This window comes from Aureococcus anophagefferens (assembly GCF_000186865.1).
Source record: "Aureococcus anophagefferens unplaced genomic scaffold AURANscaffold_1, whole genome shotgun sequence".
In the NCBI taxonomy this organism is placed as follows: domain Eukaryota; class Pelagophyceae; order Pelagomonadales; family Pelagomonadaceae; genus Aureococcus; species Aureococcus anophagefferens.
Window position 1 is genome coordinate 1002663 of NW_008705561.1, and position 19792 is coordinate 1022454.

At 69.8% G+C, this 19792-nt stretch overlaps 5 protein-coding genes across 5 annotated transcripts; 2 read left to right on the plus strand and 3 right to left on the minus strand.

The window, feature by feature from the left end:
- Positions 1-251: 251 nt before the first annotated feature.
- AURANDRAFT_70520 (hypothetical protein) lies at positions 252-8398 on the plus strand (the record flags this gene model as incomplete). Its single annotated transcript, XM_009034033.1, has 11 exons — positions 252-994; positions 1179-2037; positions 2236-2377; positions 2589-2801; positions 3001-3868; positions 3970-4027; positions 4382-4593; positions 4717-5213; positions 5487-6873; positions 6935-7111; positions 7736-8398. The coding sequence occupies 9 exons, from the start codon at positions 252-254 to the stop codon at positions 5528-5530; spliced, it is 3636 nt and encodes a 1211-aa protein (XP_009032281.1).
- Positions 8399-9226: 828 nt separating this feature from the next.
- Positions 9227-12269, plus strand: ARS5 (hypothetical protein; the record flags this gene model as incomplete). The annotated part of the gene is made up of 2 exons (XM_009034034.1): positions 9227-10379; positions 10681-12269. 2 exons carry the CDS (start codon positions 9227-9229, stop codon positions 12267-12269), a joined length of 2742 nt encoding a protein of 913 aa, XP_009032282.1.
- A 65-nt stretch (positions 12270-12334) lies between these two features.
- AURANDRAFT_18632 (hypothetical protein) lies at positions 12335-13234 on the minus strand (the record flags this gene model as incomplete). Its single annotated transcript, XM_009034472.1, has 1 exon — positions 12335-13234. A coding segment is annotated over one exon (900 nt), but the record flags the coding sequence as incomplete, so codon positions are not given.
- A 452-nt stretch (positions 13235-13686) lies between these two features.
- On the minus strand, positions 13687-14493 carry AURANDRAFT_18770 (hypothetical protein; the record flags this gene model as incomplete). The annotated part of the gene is made up of 1 exon (XM_009034471.1): positions 13687-14493. One exon carries the CDS (start codon positions 14491-14493, stop codon positions 13687-13689), a length of 807 nt encoding a protein of 268 aa, XP_009032719.1.
- Positions 14494-15109: 616 nt separating this feature from the next.
- AURANDRAFT_18403 (hypothetical protein) lies at positions 15110-16144 on the minus strand (the record flags this gene model as incomplete). Its single annotated transcript, XM_009034470.1, has 1 exon — positions 15110-16144. The coding sequence occupies one exon, from the start codon at positions 16142-16144 to the stop codon at positions 15110-15112; it is 1035 nt and encodes a 344-aa protein (XP_009032718.1).
- Positions 16145-19792: the final 3648 nt, after the last annotated feature.

Consider the following 19792-nt stretch of genomic DNA (forward strand, 5'->3'; position numbering starts at 1 on the left):
GGACCATTGCCTTCCACTTCTGCGGCCGGCGGGCCCCAGGCGAGCGGGCAGCCCCGATGTCGGCGCGCGACCGCGAGCACCTGATGGAGCAGAAGCGACAGGCCGACGAGAAGGAGGCCGCGGAGCTCGCGGCGATGACGCCGGAGCAGCGGGCCAAGTTCCTGGCCGACAAGGAGGAGGCGGCCAAGCACGACGCGGCCAAGTCGAAGCACTTTAAGCGCCTCGGCGCGGGCGCCGGCAGCAACGCGGCGATGATCAAGGCCGGCGGCCGCGGCGGGCGGGGCGGCCGCGGCGGCCGCGGCGGCCGCGCGTCGTCGGCGGCGAAGAAGGTGCTGCGCCCGCCGAGCCCGCCGACGACGGACGACGAGGGCAACTTCAGCGACGACGGCGGCCACCACGCGGACGACCCGCCGCCGGCGCCGGAGGCGGCGGAGGCCGCGGACTCGTCGGGCGTCAAGGCGCCGAAGCACTCCGCCGAATTCTCGCTCGACGCGCCCGCGCCCGCGCCGGCCGCGCCGCCGGAAAAGACGGCGCCGGTCATGAGAAAGTCGGTCTACAAAACGAAGGGCCGCAACTCCATCCGCCTGAGCCTGAGCGCCGCGGCGCCCACGGACGCCATGCTGAGCGCCGCCGCGCCGGCGGCCGCGGAGCCCGCGCCCGCGCCGGAGCCCGCGCCCGCCGCCGCCGCGCCCGCGCCCGCGGCGTCGGACTGGCAGGAGCTCCAGACGCCCGAGGGCTGGTCCTATTTCTACAACTCGACGACGGGCGAGGTGACCTGGGAGAACCCGAACGGCGGCAACGGCGCGGCGGCGGCCAGCGACTGGACGCAGGCGCAGACGCCCGAGGGCTACACCTACTGGTACAACGCGTCCACGGGCGAATCGTCCTGGACGGACCCGACCGCGGCGTCCAGCGACTGGACGAGCGCCTACACGGACGAGGGCTACCAGTACTACTACAACACGGTCACGGGCGAGACCTCCTGGGAGCCGCGGTAGGTCCGACCCGCGACGTAAAGGATCGGCCCGGATTTTTTTCTTCGCCGCGGTAGAAGTCGCGGTAGGCCCCCGCGACCTTGTCTTTGAGGAAGAGACTCCGGCACTTACTCCAAGTCTTACTCCTTAACTTACTCCGGCGGTTTTATGAGTCGAGGTAAACACGAGGTAAACAACGCGAAGTTGCACTCATTTACCGGAGCGCCGCGCGCGTTGGCGCTGGGCCGCAGCCCCTCTCTCCGCCGCGGCCATGGCGCCGAAGAAGAAGAAGGGCGGGAAGAAGCGGCGGAAGATCGACGAGAAGGTCGCGGTGAAGCTGCAGAGCAAGCTCAAGGCCGCCTGCATCGACACGGCGCCGGCGAAGTTCTTCAAGAAGTTCGACAAGGACAAGAGCGGCGACATGAACGCCAAGGAGCTGTCGAAGATGATCCGCGTGTCGCTGAAGATCAGCGAGAAGGAGCTCAGCGAGGCCGACGTCAAGGCGCTCATCGACGCGCTCGACGACGACGGCTCCGGGAGCCTGTCGCTCGACGAGCTCGCGGACTTTGTGGAGCACGGCACCGCGACGTTCTACGCGGACCACGCGGCGACGGAGGCCGCCGACGCGGGGAAGCGCACGACGAAGTGGGGCGCCAAGGACGAGCCCGACGAGATGAAGAAGCTGCGCCGCGCGACGGCCGCGAAGGAGCGGAAGAAGAAGACGCTCGACGAGGCGGAGATGGCCCACTTCCAGATGAAGCTCCAGGCGGCGACCTTCGGCCACTCGCCCCAGGAGCTCTTCAAGAGCTTCGACAAGAGCAGCGACGGCCTGCTCAACGCCGAGGAGCTGACGCATCTGATCAGGGTGGAGCTGCGGATCCCGGGGTCGGAGCTCAGCGACGACGAGATCGCCATGTTCATCAAGGCCGTCGACGACGACGGCACGGGGAACCTGTCGCTCGCGGAGCTCGGCGACTTCGTCGAGCACGGCACGAAGACCTTCTACCAGGACCACGAGCACACGGAGGCGCTCGAGGCCGCGGCCGACGCCGCGGACCCCTGTGTGGAAACCAACCACTGGTTTGGGTGGTCCTGACCAAACTTGAGAATTCTCTAGCTCGGTCAAATCGAAGTCGATTCGGCTGATTTTTGGACGGATCGATCGCTCTTGCCGAGCTCTTGAAGCCCAGCCGAAGAGTTTGTGTCAAAAATTCGAATACGCTCACATTGAAGTCGGGTTGAAGATTTGGTTTCCACACAGGCGGACCCGGAACACGCGCACAAGCACCACAAGTGGGGCGAGCGCGCCGAGGAGTGCGAGGCGGCCAAGGAGGACCGCAAGGCCCGGCTCGCCAAGAAGGCGCGGCCCGACTTCGACCCCGACGAGATGAAGAAGCTCCAGGGTCGGCTGCCGTGTGGAAATCGACCGCCGGTTCGGGACGTCCCGACCAAACTTTGAAATTCTCTCGCTCGGTCACATCGACGTCGATTCGGCTGATTTTTCAACGAATCGATCGCTCTCGTCGAGTTCTCGAAACACGGCCGAAGAGTCCGGTCCAAACCGTTCGATTACGCGCACATTGAAGTCAGCTTGAATATTTGAGTTCCGCGCAGGTCGACTCCAGGCGGCGACGTACGGCGACGACCCGCTCCACATCTTCCGGAAGTTCGACGCGACGGGCGACGGCGTACTCGACGTGCCCGAGCTCACGAAGATGATCCGCCTGGAGCTGAAGATCTCCGGGTCCGAGCTCCCCGACGACCTCATCGTCGCGTTCGTGCGCGCGATCGACGACGACGGGAGCATGACGCTCAGCATCGACCTGTGTGCAAATCAAATCTTCAACCCGACTTCAATGTGAGCGTATGCGAATGTTTTGACACGAGCACTTCCGCCGTGCTTCGAGAACTCGCCGAGAGCAATCGATTCGTCCAAAAATCAGCCGAATCGACTTCGATTTGACCGAGCGAGAGAATTCTGAAGTTTGGCCCCGACGTCCCAGCTCACTGGTTGATTTGCACACAGGCATCGACGAGCTCGCGGACTTCGTGCAGTACGGCATGGACACGTTCTACGCGGACCACGAGGAGACGGAGGCCAAGTCCCAGGCCGGCGGCCACAAGAAGGGCCTGGGCTGGGGCGAGCGCGCCGCGAACCCGGCGTGCATGACCGTCGACCCCGGGCCCGGCGACGACGAGGCGAGCCACGTGTCGGGGCTGAGCCACGAGGGCTCGAGCCTCGCGACGGCGGACAACCCCCACGCGCTCGAGAAGACGGCGGCGCGGATCCACGACGACGACGGCGGGCCCGCGGGCGCGCCCGCCGCGGCGCTGTCCGCCGACGACCTCGAGCGCGAGATCCGGGAGACGGAGGAGCGGCTGCGGCGCCTCAAGGCGGCCAAGGCCGCGCGCGCGCGCGTGACGACGAAGCAGATCTACCGACCGAACCCGAAGCCCGACTCGCCCCACGCGCTCTTCGTCGACGAGCTGCTGGACGACCCGCTCCTCCGGCTCGACGACTGCGGCCTCGAGCCCGCGCTCCGCGCGTTCCGCGCGTCCATCGTCGCCGAGGCGCCGAACAACGTCGCCACGGCGACGGCGCTCCTGAAGCTGGGCAACCTGCTCCGCGACGTCGCCGAGGGCCGCGAGTACACGCTGAACAAAGCGACGGACGCGCACCGCCGCGCGCTCTCGCTCGTCGCGACGGCGCTCTCCAAGGAGCACTCCGCGACGCTCGCCATCCGCTTCGCCCTCGCGGACACGCTCCTCCTGCTGAAGGACTCCAAGGGCGCGCGGGCCCAGTACCAGGCGGTCCTCGCGGTCCAGTCGAAGCAGTTCCCGCCGCCGAAGACCATCGGCCGGACCAAGGAGCGGCTCGCGAAACTGGCGGAGGCGTAAAGGTTTGTGTTTTTCGGTGTTGGATTTGTGGGTGGACACCTCCTCGTGGAGGCGCTCGTGGCCTCGACCCGGAGGCCTACCAACGCCTCTCACTCAGGTCGCTGTTCAAAGCGGGATCGTTCCATCCACAAGCCCCAACACCGAATCACCTCCTCGTAAGTCCTCGCGCGACCCGCCCCCGCGCCCGCCCGTATCGATCGCCTCGTTCGACGCCGCGCTCACGTCCGTCCGCGCCACACCGTGCGCGCCGCACCCGAATCGCTCGACGGCGAATCGAAGCTCGAGGAAGAGAGGAATTCGAGTTGATTGGTGCTTGGCGTTTGATCATGCCTCGTGTACGGGGCGCCACGGGGTTCGCGCCCGAGGAAACGGGCGCGTCGCGGTCGCATACCAATCGCACAACGCGCGCGCGCGCCCGCCCGGCCCTGAATTTCTCCTCGCGTTGCGCGCGCGAGCCGTTCGCGCGCGCGCGCCGCCAAACCCGACCGTCGTCTCCCTGCCCGCCGCAGACACGCTCACCGCCATCACCATGTCTGACGCCATCGCCACCGCTCCGCTCGCCGAGACCTCGAACGCGCCCGCCCCGGGCCCGGAGACGGTCGTCGTCAAGAAGGTCAAGACGTCGACGACCGAGTCGTCGCCGACAAAAGTCGAGGCGGTGCCCGCGCCCAAGTCCGAGGAGCCCGCGGCCGAGGCCGTCGAGCCCAAGCCCATGGACACGGTACGTCGCGCCGCGTCAACCCGCCCCCCGCCCCCCGTCCCCCCCTCGGAGCCGCGCGCGCGCGATCGCGTCGACTGCGCGATTCCGCCCCCCGGAAGCGCGATTTTGAAAATCGATTTTTAGGACGCGCCGCCGCCCAAGGAGGTCGCCATGGACACGGAGGCGCCGCCCGCGGAGGCGCCCAAGCCCGAGGAGCCCAAGGCCGAGGCCCCGAAGCCCGAGGAGGCCAAGCCCGAGGAGCCCGAGGCCGCGCCCGCCGCGCCGGAGAAAGCCGCCGAGGAGCCCGTCGTCGAGAAGGCCGCCGAGCCCGAGGCCGTCAAGGAGGTCGTCACGGAGGCCGTCAAGGAGGTCGCCAAGGAGGAGCCGCCCAAGGAGCCCGCGCCGCCGGCCGACGTCGAGACGCCCGTCGAGCCCGCCGCGGAGAAGGCCGCCGAGCCCGCCAAGGAGGAGCCCGTCAAGCCCGAGGAGCCCAAGGTCGCCGAGCCGGCCGCCGCCGAGCCCGCCGCGGAGAAGGCCGCCGAGCCCGTCGAGCCCGAGGAGCCCAAGGTCGCCGAGCCCGCCGCCGCCGCCGCCGAGCCCGCCAAGGAGGAGCCCGCCAAGGAGGAGCCCGCCAAGGCCGAGTGAGCGCCGCGCTTCCGCAAGCTTCGCCGGGCCGCTTCGGCCGCCGGGCGCCCCGCGCGAGGCCGGCGCGGCCGGGAGATCGAACATCGCTCCCGCGCCTCCCCGCCCGCCCCGCGCGCGTCGTTCCCCGTTTCCCCCACTTCCAGCGCGCTCCTTCCCTCCCGTCGCACCCCGTGCGCCGAGAGCGAGGTACTTAACAGAGCAGTCGTCCGACACGTGTCCTGCGGCGCGGCGCGCGCGCGAGTCGCCGAAGCTCGAGAACCCCCGGCCAGGGGCTCGGAGGGTGGCAAGAGGCATGGCTCGAGGGAGAGCTTGAGAAACACGAGCATGCGGCAGTTCGCGCCGCCGCCGGACGCGGAGGACTTCTACCGCTGGCGGCGCCAGGACACGCTGGCCTCCGAGCGCGACTCCGTCGCGTCGGAGCGGCGGTCGCTCACGCAGCGGTCGCCGAGCGCGCCGCCGGCCGTCGGCGCCGCCCAACAGGAGTGCAAGGCGCCGCCCGGCGAACACGACGCGTCGGACCGCGTCGCGCGGACGGCGTGCTGGTTCACGCTGCACACGATCGACGAGGCCTGCACGGCGACGGCGCGCGTGAGCGGCGGCGACCTCGCGAAGGTCCTCGCGCTCGAGACGCCGCGCGCGTGCGTGCGCTGGGTCGAGCTCGACCCGCGCGCGACGCTCGGCGCCGTGCGCGTCGCCTTCGCGGGCCGGAAGCTCCACGCGTTAGCCGAGGAGCTGCTCACGCGGCCGGACGGCGACGCCTACGCGTCCGTGGAGCGCGCGCCGGGCGGCTGGACGCTCTGGTCCGCGCCGCTGCCGCTGCCGCGGCCGGGGCGGCGCGTGCTCTTCGCCGCGGCCTGCAGCCGGGACCTCGTGATCACGGCGCTGCGCGTCGAGGACGAGGACGTGCGGCCGCCGAGCCCGATCCCGGCGCCGCGGAGCCGCCGGCGCCGCTGGGCCGCGGACGTCGCCGACGACGCGCCGGCCGACGACCTGCGCCAGCGCCTGCTCGACGACGACCCGCGGGACCGCGAGAGCTCCGCGGATTCGGGGTCGCCGCGGCTCCGGTTCCGCGATCCGCACGAGGCCGCGCCCTGGCGCCTCAGCGAGTCGCGCGCGGACGACGGCTTCGAGGCGTTGGTCCAGTGCGTGCGGTCGCGCCTGGCTCTCGGCGGCGACGACCGCGCGCGCATCGCGCGGCTCGGCGGCGCCGCCGTCTGCTGCCGCTTGGTCGAGGGCGCGCTCGACGACGCGCGCGGCGCGTTCGGCGCGCTCGACGCGGCGGCGTCGCGGCTCGCGCAGGTCGTGAGCGACGACCGGAGCGGCTGGCGCCAGCGGCGCGTCCGCTTCAACTACACCGTGCGCAGCCTCCTCGACGCGGGCCAGCACCGGACGCAGATCTCGCGGCTCCGCGACTACTACGAGCAGGTCCACGCGGCCGCGAAAGCCGCGTGCGCGGCGACCAAGGACGACGAGGAGCTGGCGCCCTGGACGCGGCGCCTCGCGCTCCTCGCGCAGGGCGACCTGCGGCGGCTCCAGCGCGCGGACGCGCTGCTCCACTCCTACGTCATGCTCGCGCGGCTCCGCCACGAGGACGACTACAACCGCGTCAACGTTTGTTTGGCGCTCATCGCGACGATCTTTCTGCCCCTGACTTTTGTGCGGTTTCCGGAGATCGATTTCGTCGCCGACGAACCGAAACCCCACGCCCCGCGCGCAGGTGACCGGCGTCTTCGGCATGAACTTCGACTACCTGCCCATCGAGCACCTGCCCTGGGCCTTCGCGTCGTTCTGCATCGGCTCCTTCGCGCTGGTCCTCGTCGCCATGTGCGGCTTCTGGTGGCGCGGCTGGCTCAACGTCGCCGCAGTCCTGCCCGACGACGACAAGCCCCACGTCGTCTAAGGGTGTGCACAAACAGGGGACTTAGGAGGGCCCGGGCGGAGCTCACCTCCGGAAGACGCGCAGCGGCGCCGTGACGACGCTCGAGATGGCCGTCTTGATCGTGGTGACCACGCTCTTCTCCGGCTCCTCGATGCCGCAGATGTCCGCGTACTCGCGGGCTCCCGCGTAGCCGTAGAAGCTGCCCCCGCGGACGCCGAGCGCGGAAGCGAACTTCTTCGACGCGCCCGCGATGGCCTCGACGACCGCCTTCTCGGGCTCTTGGATCCCCAGCATCTCGGCCGAGGCGCGGGCGTCCATGTCCAGGGAGCCGCCGCGGACGCCGAGCGCGGAGGCGAACTTCTTGGACGCGCCGGTGATGGCCTTGACGACCTCCTTCTCGGGCTGCTCGATGCCGAAGAGTTCGGCCGAGGCGCGGGCGTCCATGTCCAGGGAGCCGCCGCGGATGCGGTGGACGACGCCGCGGGGCGCGGCGTCGGCCCCGAGGGACGCGATGACGAGGAGGCAGAACACGTTGCAGCCCATCGTGGTTCTTGATCGCTGTCGGGAGTTTCTTAGCTGGAACAAGTTGAGTCGAGACAGTCAGATGCACGAATATCCGAGAGGAGAGAGAGCGGGCAGCCCCGAGGTCCGAGGATGAGGGCCGCGCTCCTCGTCGCCTCGGTCGCCGGCGCGAGCGTGCCCGGCGTTCCCGACAGCGTGGGCTACCTGTCGACGACCCATACGATCCCGACGCCGCTGGACAACCGGACCAACGGCACGGGCGCCGCGACGCGCTATTCCCTCATGCTCGAGGGCTGCTGCGGCTGGGGCGCCTACAACCTGAGCGCGCCGCAGCTGCTGCACACGGAGATCGACCCGGAGGGGTCGGCGCTCTTCGACCTGTCCTTCACCTACGACAAGCTCTACGACTTCTTCGGCGGCGACGACGCGGGAAAGATCTCCTGGTGGTGGGCCGAGTACACGCACGGCGTGCGGTATTGCGTGGAGGGCGACGGGGAGAAGCTCTTCCTCGCAGCCTGCGACGACGACGACCGCGGGCCGCAGACCTTCGAGCGCAGGGGCGGGTCCCTCGCGCACCGCGCGAGCGGCACGTGCCTGCACGTCGACGGCGACATGGTCTGCAGCGGCCAGAGGAGCAGCGGCTGCATCTTCCTCGAGGGCCCGGCGAGCCTGCGGGCGTGCACGGGCCGCGCCGCCCAGCTCTGGGACTTCCCGCGCCGCGCGCCGGGCCTCGACGCGGCCCTCGCGGCCATCGCCAACGGGACGCGCGCGGCGCCGTAGAGTTACGCCCCCTTCTCGACCATGAAGGTGACGCGGGGCCGCGTCGGGTGGGCCGGCGGCTTGGGCAGGTAGGTGCCGAAGACCCTGTCGGGCCACGCCGCGGAGACGCCGTGGTTCTTGTAGGGCGACATGTGGTGGATGCCGTGGTGCCGCGCGGCGCCCGGCACGAGCTCGGGCAGGTCGTGGGAGAGCTGGTGGAAGAAGGCGTACTGGAGCAGGCCCAGCGTCGCGAAGCGCGTCAACGGGCAGGCGTAGGCCGCGAGCATCGCGGGGTAGCACCAGAGCTCGAGCGTCTCCGCGAGGGGGTCGCCGGCCGGGAGCTTGATCTCGCGGTGGTGCTCGCTGTGGTACTTGCCGAAGAAGGACCAGGGGTTCTCGTGCATGAGGCGGTGGGCCCAGTAGTCGCAGAAGGGGTTGACGACCGCGATCTGACACGCGAGGCCGACGAGCGTGAGGACGTTCCAGCACGGCTGGAACCAGTGGTTATAAAGCACGTAGCCGAGGCCGGCGACGCAGACGATGATGGTCACGACGGCGCGCAGGAAGCGCGCGGGGATGCCCCGGCGCGACGCGACGGCGTCGACGTTCAGGCCCATGCTTGATGTCGCGGCGATGAGTTCGATCGTGATTGGGCAGCGTCGCGCTCCGAGGAATGCGCTTCGATCTTGATGACTTCTTGCTGTCTCGGTGCACTCGGCTCTTGCTTCGGCGCCCCACGCCACTGTCGAGCACCACGCGCGACGTGCGCGACGCATTGAATCGCGGGCGCACCGCGTCGAAGGCATCGCATCGAATCGCGGGCGCTTCGCGTCGCGCCGCCGCATCGACATGGGCAAGAAATCGCGGCGCAAGCCCGAGAAGAAACAGAAGGACGACGACGAGGACTGGGGCCAGCCGGACGCGGCGGGCGACCAGGACTGGTGGGTGGCGGGCGAGGGGGGCGACGCGATCCGCGAGGCGATGCACCAGCTCGGAGACGCGTCGGAGAACCCGGAGCACCCGCTGGCCGCCCGGGACCGCGCGTTCGGGCTGTCGCCGATCACGCAGCGCATGAAGCGGGAAAAGAAGCGGCGGCCCGCGTGCGACGTCTGCGGCGCCGAGGACGCCAAGTTCAAGTGCGTGCGCTGCAACGCGCAGTACTACTGCGGCAAGGAGTGCCAGGCGGAAGCGTGGGGCGCGGGCGGCCACAAGCGCGCGTGCCGGACGCTCCGCGCCGCGTCCGCGGCGGCGGCCGCCGCCGTCGTCGCGCAGCTCAACGACGCGTCGCTCCCGGCGCCGCTCCGCGTCCGCGACCTCGACCGCCTCGACACGGGCGACGTCTACGAGCCCGCGGTCGAGTTCGGCCTCCACGCGGCGCTCCGGGGCGCGCTGCTGTCGCAGTGCGCGTTCGCGGAGCTCCGCGACCTCTTCGCGCACTCGCCGATGGCCTGCAGCGTGGCCCAGTTCGTCGGGAGCATGGTCTTCCGCGGCGAGCGGCGCTCGCGCGCGGGCTCGGGCGGCTTCGGCAAGTCCGACGGCGCGCGGCTCGCGGCGTTCTTCGAGTCCGCGGACGACGCCTGGGACGTCTACCTCCGCGCGATCGCGACGCTCGCGCGCGCCGCCACGGACCGCGCCGTCGCGGCGGACCCGCGCGCGCACGCGCTCTGCCACCGCGCGGGCCGCGACGCGCTCTGCTCGCTCGTCACGGCCCTCGCGCGCCGCGAGGTCGCCGGCGCGCTCCTCGAGGCGCGCGGCGGCGACGGCGACTTCGTCCGCGCGCGCGCGCTCGCGTCCGCCAAGCTCCTCAAGAAGCTCCTCGACCACCTCGCGGCCGTGTCCGAGCGCGAGGACCCCAACTCGACGCTCGAGGCGAACGCGAACCAGATCGTCGCCATGTTCGCGCACTGGTGCCGCGTCCACGACGTCGGCGTCGACGTCGACCGCGTCGTCGGCCTCAAGGGCGCGCGGCGCGAAATGTACGCGCGCATGGCCGTGCCCCTCGGTGAGGCGACGATCGACAAGGGCCGGCTCCTCCGGTCCGAGGAGTCACGGGCGGCCCTCGCGGGGATCGCGCGGAGGCCCTGAGGTCGCGCGCCACGCAAAAGCATGTGTGTTCAAGTAACCAAGTCTCAAGCACGGTCTCAAGGCGTTTCAACATCGAGGAAACTTGCCACGACCTTTGCCTGCAAGTGCAGGGATATATCGGCTGAGTTTTGTGGCAGAAGCAATGGGACGCGCTTCTTCGGTCGCAGCCCGCCTCCTTCTCGCCTGCGTCGCGGCGGTCCGGGCGGTGCCCGTCGTAGAGGCGTTGCCGAGCGACGCTGCACCGACGACGACGGGCGAGAACGCCGCGCCTCTGCCGAGCGACGCCGCACCGAAGCCCCACATCGTCTACTTCCTCGTCGACGACCTCGGCTGGCACGACGTGCCCTGGCACAACCCGAGCCTCAAGACGCCGACGCTCGCGGCGCTCGCCGCGGACGGCGTCGTCCTCGACCGCTTCTACGCCTACCGGTTCTGCTCGCCGTCGAGGAGCAGCCTGCTGAGTGGCCGCTACCCCATGCACGTCAATCAGTATAACATGGCCGGCGACGCGCTCGGCGGCGGCGTCCACGTCAACATGACGACGATCGCGAAGAAGCTCAAGGGCGCCGGCTACGCGACGCACCAGCTGGGCAAGTGGCACGCGGGGCAGAGCAGCGCGGACCTCGTGCCCGCCGCGCGCGGCTTCGACACGTCGCTGGGCTACCTCAACGGCGCCGAGGACCACTGGACCCAGGCGCGGCCCGCCTGCGGCGTCGGGAATTTCGTGGACCTCTACGCGACGGACGGGCCGGCCTTCGGGAAGAACGGCACCTACGGCGCGCAGATCTACCACGACGCGGCCCTCGACATCATCGCGGACCACGACGCGTCCGTCCCGCTCTTCGTCTACTTCGCCTTCCAGATCAACCACGCGCCCATGCAGGTGCCCGACGCGTACGCGCGCGTCTACCCCTGCGACGACCCGAAGACGTGCGGCGTCCGGTCGACGTACCAGGCCATGACGGCCATGGCCGACGACGTCGTGCGCAACGCGACGGCGGCCCTCAAGGCCAAGGGCATGTGGGACGACACCCTCATCGTGCTCACGAGCGACAACGGCGGGCCGTCGGGCACGGACGCCGACAGCTCGAACAATTTTCCGTTGCGCGGGGGCAAGTACAGCGACCTCGAGGGCGGCGTCCGCGCCGCGGGCCTCGTCGCCGGCGGATTTTTACCGGACGCCGCGCGGGGCAGGACCCTCGACGGCGCGGGGGCCTACGTGCACATCTGCGACTGGTACGCGACGTTCGCGCGCCTGGCGGGCGTCGACGCCGCGGACGACGCGTCGGACGCCGACGGCCGGCCGCTGCCGGCCGTCGACTCCCTCGACGTCTGGGACTTTCTCTCCGGGGCGGCGGACGCGTCGCCGCGGACCGAGATCGTCCTCACGGCCGGCCGCCACCAGCCCGGCGGCTCCGGCGGCGGCTATATCGGCGGCCGCTACAAGGTCGTCTTCAACACGCAGTCGCCGGCCATCTGGAACGGGCCGGAGTACCCCAACGGCACGAAGCCCGCGCCCATCTCGACGGACTGCGGCGCGTCGGGCTGCCTCTTCGACGTCGTCGGCGACCCGTCCGAGTACGTCGACCTCGCGGCGGAACTGCCGGACGTCCTCGCGAACCTGACGGCCCGCTGGAAGGCCGCGGCGGCGACGGCCTACCAGACGCCCTACGTCGGCGGCGCCATGAACTGCAGCGCGCCGCGCGTCAAGGCCATGCTCGCCGGCGGCTTCTGGACGCCGTGGACCGACGACCACGCGACCCGCGGCGCCATGGCCGCCGGCGGCTTCTGGACGCCGCGGGACTAAACGTGATTTTCGAGGCTAGGCTCGCCACCAACGGGCCGGAGCGGCGGATGCACGCAGCGATCGAATTACATGAGGTCGTTCTTCGGGAGGATGAGGTCCGACGGGAACCAGGACCCCGTGACGGCCGGGTGGTCCCGCGACGTGACCGTGGAGCTGCGCTCCATGAGGGGGCTGATCCAGGCGTGGGCCAGCGCGTCCTGGGCCGTGATGCGCTTCTCGACGTCGACGACGAGCACGCGGTCCGTGAAGAGGTCCTGGACGACGTCGTCGACCGCGTCCCAGTCGGAGTTCTGGATCTCGCCCTCGAGGATGTAGCCGATGGTCTCGGCCTTGCGGTCGCCCTGGAAGGGCAACGACCCGAAGAGCACGTAGAAGCCGATGCAGCCCACGGACCAGACGTCCGCGGGGAAGCCGCAGCCCTGGCGGAGGAACACCTCCGGCGCGCAGTACTCGATCGTGCCCCGGCAGTCCTCGAGGTCCTCCTCCGGGCGCAGCACCTGGGCGATGCCAAAGTCCGCGACCTGGATCGAGTTGTAGGACTCGTCGTCGTCGCATAAGATGTTCTCCGCCTTGAGGTCGCGGTGCGCGATGCCCAGCTGGTGCAGGTAGGCGACGGCGTCGAAGACGCGCTGGCAGACGCGGAGCGCGCTGAGCTCGCCGTAGGCCCGCGTGCGCTCGAGGCGCTGGCGCAGGTTCCCGAGGCGGTAGGGCAGGACGATGTGGATGCGGTCGCGGTCCTCGAAGACCTCGATGAGCGGGAGCACGTGCTTGTGGCTCGCGAGGCGCATGACCGCGATCTCCCGGCGGCACATCTCGCGGTGGTCCTTGGCCTCGTCGTCGTCCTTGTCGCCCTTCTCGATGTGCTTGACGGCGACGCGGTCCTTGGAGGCCCGGTGCGTCGCCTCGTGGACGGACGCGAACGCGCCGGACCCCAATTCCGCGCCGACGTCGTAGAAGTCGTCGAGCGCGTGGGCCTTGCCGCCGATGGCCGCCCGGATCGCCGCGACCCACTTGTCGCGCTCGACTTCGTCGGCGGCGTAGAGCTGCTGGGGCCGCTCGCCGAGCTTCTCCGCGTCCCAGTGCACGACGCGGAAGCCCCGGAGCTCGCCCTCGTCGACGGGCTCGCACTGGCAGCCGCCGAGGAAGACGAGCCCCCGCGGCGCCGGGTCGCTCGCCTCCTTGAAGTAGTAGAGGATGTTCGACACGAGCTTGAAGTGGCGCCGGTGCCGCGCGCCGAGCGTCGCCTGGGCAGGACAAGAGAGCGAAATTCCCAACTTCAAAGGCTCCTATCTCGGCCGTTTTCCACTCGTTTCGGCTGATTTTTGGACGAGCGATCATCTCTCGGAACGGTCTCGAAGCGTGGATGCTTTTTCCAGAACGGGCGCGCGCGGAACACTCACGTTGAAGCGACGTTGAATCACCCTTGTCCTGCCCTGAGCGTCGCGCCGACCTTCCACAACGGGCCCTCGAGCACCTCGCCCTCGCCCAGGGGCGCGAGCGCCCCGAAGCTCGTCGACTTCTGGAAGGACGGCCGCTTCCGCGCGCCGGCGAGGTTCTCGTCGCTCTTGCTCCGGTGGTTGAGAGCGGCGCCGAACGACACGGCCTGGGCCATCGACGCGTCGAAGAATTCGAGCACGCCGGGCGTCTTCCCGACCCAGACCTCGAACTGGGCGAGGTCCAGCTTGCCCTCGTGGTTCGCGTCGCACTCGTCGAAGGCCTTGTCGGCGACGTCGTCGTTCGTGAAGTCGAGGAAGGACCGGCGCTTCTTCCGCGTCGCGGGCGCGCCGGGCGACGAATTCGCGCCCCGCCGCGAGTCGCCGCAGGCCTCGTCGAGCTCCTCGCGGGGCAGGTGGTTCACGAGCGCCCGCAGCTCCGCCTGGGACACCTCGCCGTCGCGCTTCAGGTCGTACATGTCGAAGAGGAGGCGGATTTTGGAATGTCTTGTACCGCGGCACGCGCGCGCCATGCCCGCGACGAAGTCGTCGAAGTCGAGCGCGCCGGCCTTCTTGCGGTCGAAGGCGATGAAGAGCTGGTCCCCGTGGAGCCCGGGCAGCGTCGCGAAGAACTCGAGGAAGTGCTCGAGGTCCACGGTCGCGTTCGGCGACCGCCGCGCGAGCTGGTCGAAGAGGCGCTTCAGGTTGTTTAGTTCTTCGTCGCTGAAGCAGTCGGGCTTGTTGGCCGTCGTGTGCGACGACAGCGCATTCTGGGACGCCGACTGGCCCATGGCGTCCGTCACATCCACACCCTGCCCTTCCTGGAGTGCGACGTCCGAAAGGGCAAGGTAAATTTAGCTGCCACTTCAAGGTGAAGATTATTTTGACCACGACGAGATTCGTATGTGGGCTTGCGCCGTGGCACGCCGCGCGCTGGCGCCCGCGCGCCGCGTCGTTCGCCCGACCTGGCGCCGCTTCGGCGACGACGAGAAGAAGACGCAGCGCAAGATGGACTCGTCGACGAGCGTGCGGCGGTCCGACCCCGTCGGCGGCATCCTCTTCGGCCGCGACGCGAGCCTGCCGGCGCTCGTCGTGCTCTGCGGCTTCTTCTTTTATCTCAACTACCAGCGGCGCGAGGAGGAGCAGGAGGAGGCGCTCGAGCTCGAGGCGCAGGCGCACAACCTGGCGAAGATCCGCGAGGCGCGGCAGTCGCGGCGCGACGAGATGGACCTGCCCGCGCGGCTCGCGTTCAAGCGGAACCAGCTCGCCTACTTCCGGGGCGAGGTCGACAAGGGCGACGGCGACGCGCGGCTCCTCGCGCGCGTCGAGCGCCTCGAGCGCGAGGTCGAGGCGCTCGCGCGCGCGGTCGACGCGCGGCCCGTCGTCCCCTAGCTAAAAAAAACAGTATCACAGCGTGTCGAAGTCGTGGAAGAGGGCCTGGCCCTTGCCGTCGAGGGGCTCCTCGATGCCCGGCTCGCTGTCCGGGTAGCGGTCGAAGTGGCGCGTGTCCTGGGGCCCCGCGCGCTCGGGGACGTGGGGCGACTTGCACTGGCAGTAGTAGAGCGCGTCCCAGTTCGTCCGCGAGAACCAGGAGTGGGCCTTGAGGTCCTCGGCGCCGTTCTCGCCGCAGCCGAGGCGCTTCGTCCGGTCGATCTGGAGCAGCTTCTTCACGATGGCCGCGGCCTTGCCGTCGACCGTCGCCGGCAGGTCCCACTTGCCGTTGAGGATGCGCTCGTAGATGCCGAAGGGCGTCGTGTCGAAGAAGGGCGGGAAGCCCGCGGACATCTCGAAGATGAGCACGCCCAGCGCCCACCAGTCCACGGACCGCCCGTGGCCCGCGTTCGTGATGACTTCGGGCGCGAGGTACTCGGGCGTGCCGCAGGGCGTGAAGGTGCGGTCGTGGACGACCTTGGCGAACCCGAAGTCGATGATCTTCACGTTGCCCGCGCCGTCGATGAGCACGTTCTCCGGCTTGAGCGCGCGGTACGCGACGTGCATGCCGTGGAGGTACTCCAACACCAAAACGACCTCCGCGGCGTAGTACTTGGCGCGGTCGTTGTGGAACTTGCCCGCGTTGCGCAGCAGGGCGTAGAGCTCGCCGCCGATGACGAACTCCATCAGCAGGTAGAGCCGGAGCTCGTCCTGGAAGTTGCTGTGCAGCGTGACGATGAACGGGTGCCGCAACAGCCGCAGGAGCTTGACCTCGGACTTGATGTGGTCCAGCTGCGACATCTGGAGCACGTAGGTCTTCTTGATGATCTTCAAAGCGTAGTGCTGGTTCTCGGCGATGCTCCGCACGAGGCGCACGCGGCCGAAGGTGCCCGTGCCCAGAGTCTCGAAGATCTCAAAGTCCGACAGCAGGTAGGTCTTCGTCTCGCGCTTCACGGGCAGCGACTCCGGGTTCCCGCCGAAGCGCTGCACCTTCTTCGAGAAGAGGCCCATGCGGCCCCGCGGCGCCGGGGCCCGTCGTCGTTGGGGGCCGGCAGCCCCGGCGCTCGACGCGCTGGCGGCAACGTGTGTGTTTGCCGGGGCGGTGAAAACAAATCTCATTAGCGCTCGATAACCGCGCCGCTATAGACCGCCGCCGCCGGGTGACGGGCGCCGCTGCTCTCGGAGGTCGCCGGCGGGCACGGTCGCACCATGTCGGTGCGTGACGCCGCGTCGAGAATGGAGCGGGGAGAGGCTGCCGGGGACGGCGGGGCCGGGCTGCGGCGGGGGATTCGAGCGACCGCGCCGCCGCGCGACGCAGCCCCGCGGCCGCCGGACGCCCGCCCGCGTCGCAGGGCAACCAAATGAACGAGGTCGACGAGGTGATCCGCGAGCTGAAGAAGAACAAGGGCTTCAACGGCTTCGTCATCATGAACAACGACGGCGCGCGCGCCGCGCCCCGCTCGCGCGACCGGGCTCGCTCCGCCGACCGCGCGCGCGCGCAGGCATCGTCATCCGACACGAGCAGATGGAGTACAAGGTGGCCGTCCACCACGCGTACCTCGTGCTCGACCTCTGCACGAAGGCCCGGGAGCACATCCGCACGCTGTTCGAGTCGCCCGAGAACGAGGTCGAGAGCCTCCGGCTGAAGACGGACTTCTACGAGATGATCGTCTCGCAGCACGGCAACTTCACGCTCGTCGTCATCCAGATGGAGGAGGTCGCGGAGCCCGTCGCCGCCGCCGGCGAGAAGAAGGAGGGCGAGGGCGAGGAGAAGAAGGCCGAGTAGGCTCCGCGCGCCCCATAAGCATCGTCGACTGTCGTAGAGACATGCCCAGCCCCCGGGAGAACACACACCACCTAGTAATAGAGCCGCTTCGACGCCGCGAGCTCCGCGCCCTCGAGGACCGGCGTCGCCGTCCAGCGGCCGACGACGAAGTACTTGTCGCCGAAGCCCGGCAGGAGGCCCCGTCGCCGCACGGAGATGGAGCCCGAGTCGAGGATGACCTTGTCGTCGGACGTCGGCAGGTAGCCGGGCGTCGGGTTGCCGTCGGGGACGCGGAGCTCGAGCCTCGAAACCGCCGACTTCGCGGCGTTCAACGCGTCGACCTTCTTCGTGAGCGCGAGGAGGCCGAGGGGCCCCGGGGCCTCCTTGCTGGCGTCGAAGCCGTCGACGTCGGCCTGCGCCGCGAAGACGCCCTGCTTCGCGCCGAGCAGTCCCTTTTTCGCGTCGGCGACGGACGCCTCGTCGAAGGCCGACGCCGTGAAGTAGAGGCGCTCCGCGGGCAGCTCGACGCCCCGGGACTCGACGTCTGTCGCTTCCGACATGTCGAGCCAGAAGCGGAAGACGTTCGGCACGCGGTTCCGCGTGAGCACCCAGGCGCCGGTGCCCGCGGCGACGGTCTGCTTGCCGCCGAGGCCCGTGAACGTCGCCTGAGCCGCGACGGCCGTGCCGACGCCGCCGCGGCCGAGGAACGGCTCGCTCGCGTCGCCCGGGGTGTCCAGGAAGTCGACGTCGGCCTGGAGGAAGAAGCGCGCGCCGGAGGCGGCCCAGCTCTTGGGCATGCTCGACCCGGGCTCGCGGCCGAGGTTGAGCGCGACGCTCCACTTCGGCGGCGACGGTGTCGTCGGCGCGCTGAGCGCGTCGGCGCTGGACGCGCACAGCAGCAGCGCGATCCATGCGGTCGAGCTGCGCTTGGCGCCAAGCCTTGCGCGCATTGTCTGTGTGCCCATGCTTCGTGGCTTGCTGCTCACAGCCGCTTCGAGCGTGGCCGAGCGTCTCGGCCGAGGCTGAGACACGAGCTCGAACAAAATCTTCAACATGAAGTATGTTGAAGTAAAGCTGCCCCGTCGTACGATCCATTGTCCATGGCAGCCCATTGAACTAGCTTCGGAATGATGAGAGTCGTCTATGCATCCCTGGTCTCTTGCTGCCTCTTCGGCGACGCCAAGCTCGTCGTGCCGACGCGGCGGCAATTCACGAAGCAAACGACGAAAGTCCTGGACGCCACGATCATGGCCGCCGGCGCCGGCACGGCCGTGCGCTCGCTCACCGCGCTCGAGGCGCGTTTTCCCGGCAAATTCTTCCTGCCGCCCATGCTGTCCTCGACGGTCATCTTCTTCTCCGGCTATCGTCCGCCGCGGCCGACGGGCGTCGTCGTCTCCGCCGTCGGCGCCGCGCTCGTCGGGACCGCGACGGGGTCGACGTCCATGTCCGTCGCGATCCAGCTCCTCTGGTTCAAGGCCACCGCGTGCTTCTACGCGCCGTCGGCCGTGCTCGCGGGCCAGATGGCCGTCGCGCCCTGGTTCAGCGCCGCCGCGCGCAAGAACTACGTCATGTCGCCCTGGCTCAGCGGCCACGCGGTCATCTGGGCCGCGGCCGCCGCGACGGCGGAGCTCCGCGCGCGGTGCCGCTACGCGCTCACGCGGCGCGAGTTCCAGAGCCTGAGCGCGCTCGACGATTCGGAGCTCCGCGCGATCTTCGACAAGTACGACACGTCCGGCGACGGGTTCCTGGACGCGCTCGAGCTCCGCCTCGCGCTCCGCGCGGCCATGGGCACGGACCGGCCCCTGAGGGAGTGCCGCAAGCTCGTCGCCGCCATCGACGCGGACGGCAACGGCGTCGTCGAGTTCGACGAGTTCCAGGGCGTCTGCCGCTCGGGGCTCCACTAGGAACTTAGCGGTCGCGCGGGGCGCGGGCGGCCGTCGGTGGACGTATCCCACCAGAAGCAGGCCGTGTTGAAGACGGGCGCATCTCCGAACCACGCGGCCCAGCGCGCGGCCGCGTCGCGGACGTACGCCGTCGTGTTGCCGGACGCGTCGAGGTCGTCGTCGCGGAGCGCGCCGAGGAACTTGTTTCGGGGCCGGTCGAACATGAATATGTAGAGTTTCCCGTCGATGATCGCCCACGTGTTCGGCCCGCCCTTGGGACCGAGCGTCGTCTTGCTCCAGAATTTTTCTTCCGCCACGCCCCAGGAGCAGAACCCGCCGAACTGCGGTACATATGCGTAGGGTCTCGTTTCGAATGTCGCTCGATTCGCCTCCGTCGAGAAGTAGAAAGTGTAACCGCCGTAGGTCGCGTTGTGCGCCGCGGAGCCCGCGACGGCGCCGGCGCCGGCGTCGAGCGAAAAGTACGCGACGACGTCGAAGCCGCTCAGCACCGGCCCGGCGGCGGGATCGTGGCACGGCTGGCGGCGGCGGCGCCAGGGCGGCGATTGTCCTCCGGGGACGCCGCGCCAGGGAGGCGGGTTCGTTTGGAACCGAGACGCACCGGGAGGCGGTTGCTTTTGGAGGAACCGGCGGCGGCGCCGCGGTCCGGCTTCGGTGGCCGCGTCCACGGCGCAGCCCACATTGGCAACGAATGCGCCGACCACGAGGGAGACCACGGCTCGAGAGCGCATGCTGCCCAGGATTCACGCGCCACCCATACTGCGCAAATTGAAGCTGCAGTTGCAGCATGTAAATTGTTCACCAGAAACCAAGCGACCTTCCTAAGGCTGCCCTCTCCATTGGCGCCGCGGCGTGCGGACGCCGCGGACACCGCGTCCGCGGCCATGGTGCTGCGCCGCGGCCGGCGGCGGCGCTACGTCTCGAGGCTGGGCGTGTGCCTGGCGCTGCTCGTGGCCGCCTGGTGCGCCGTGACGTTCGTGTCGCTGCGCCACG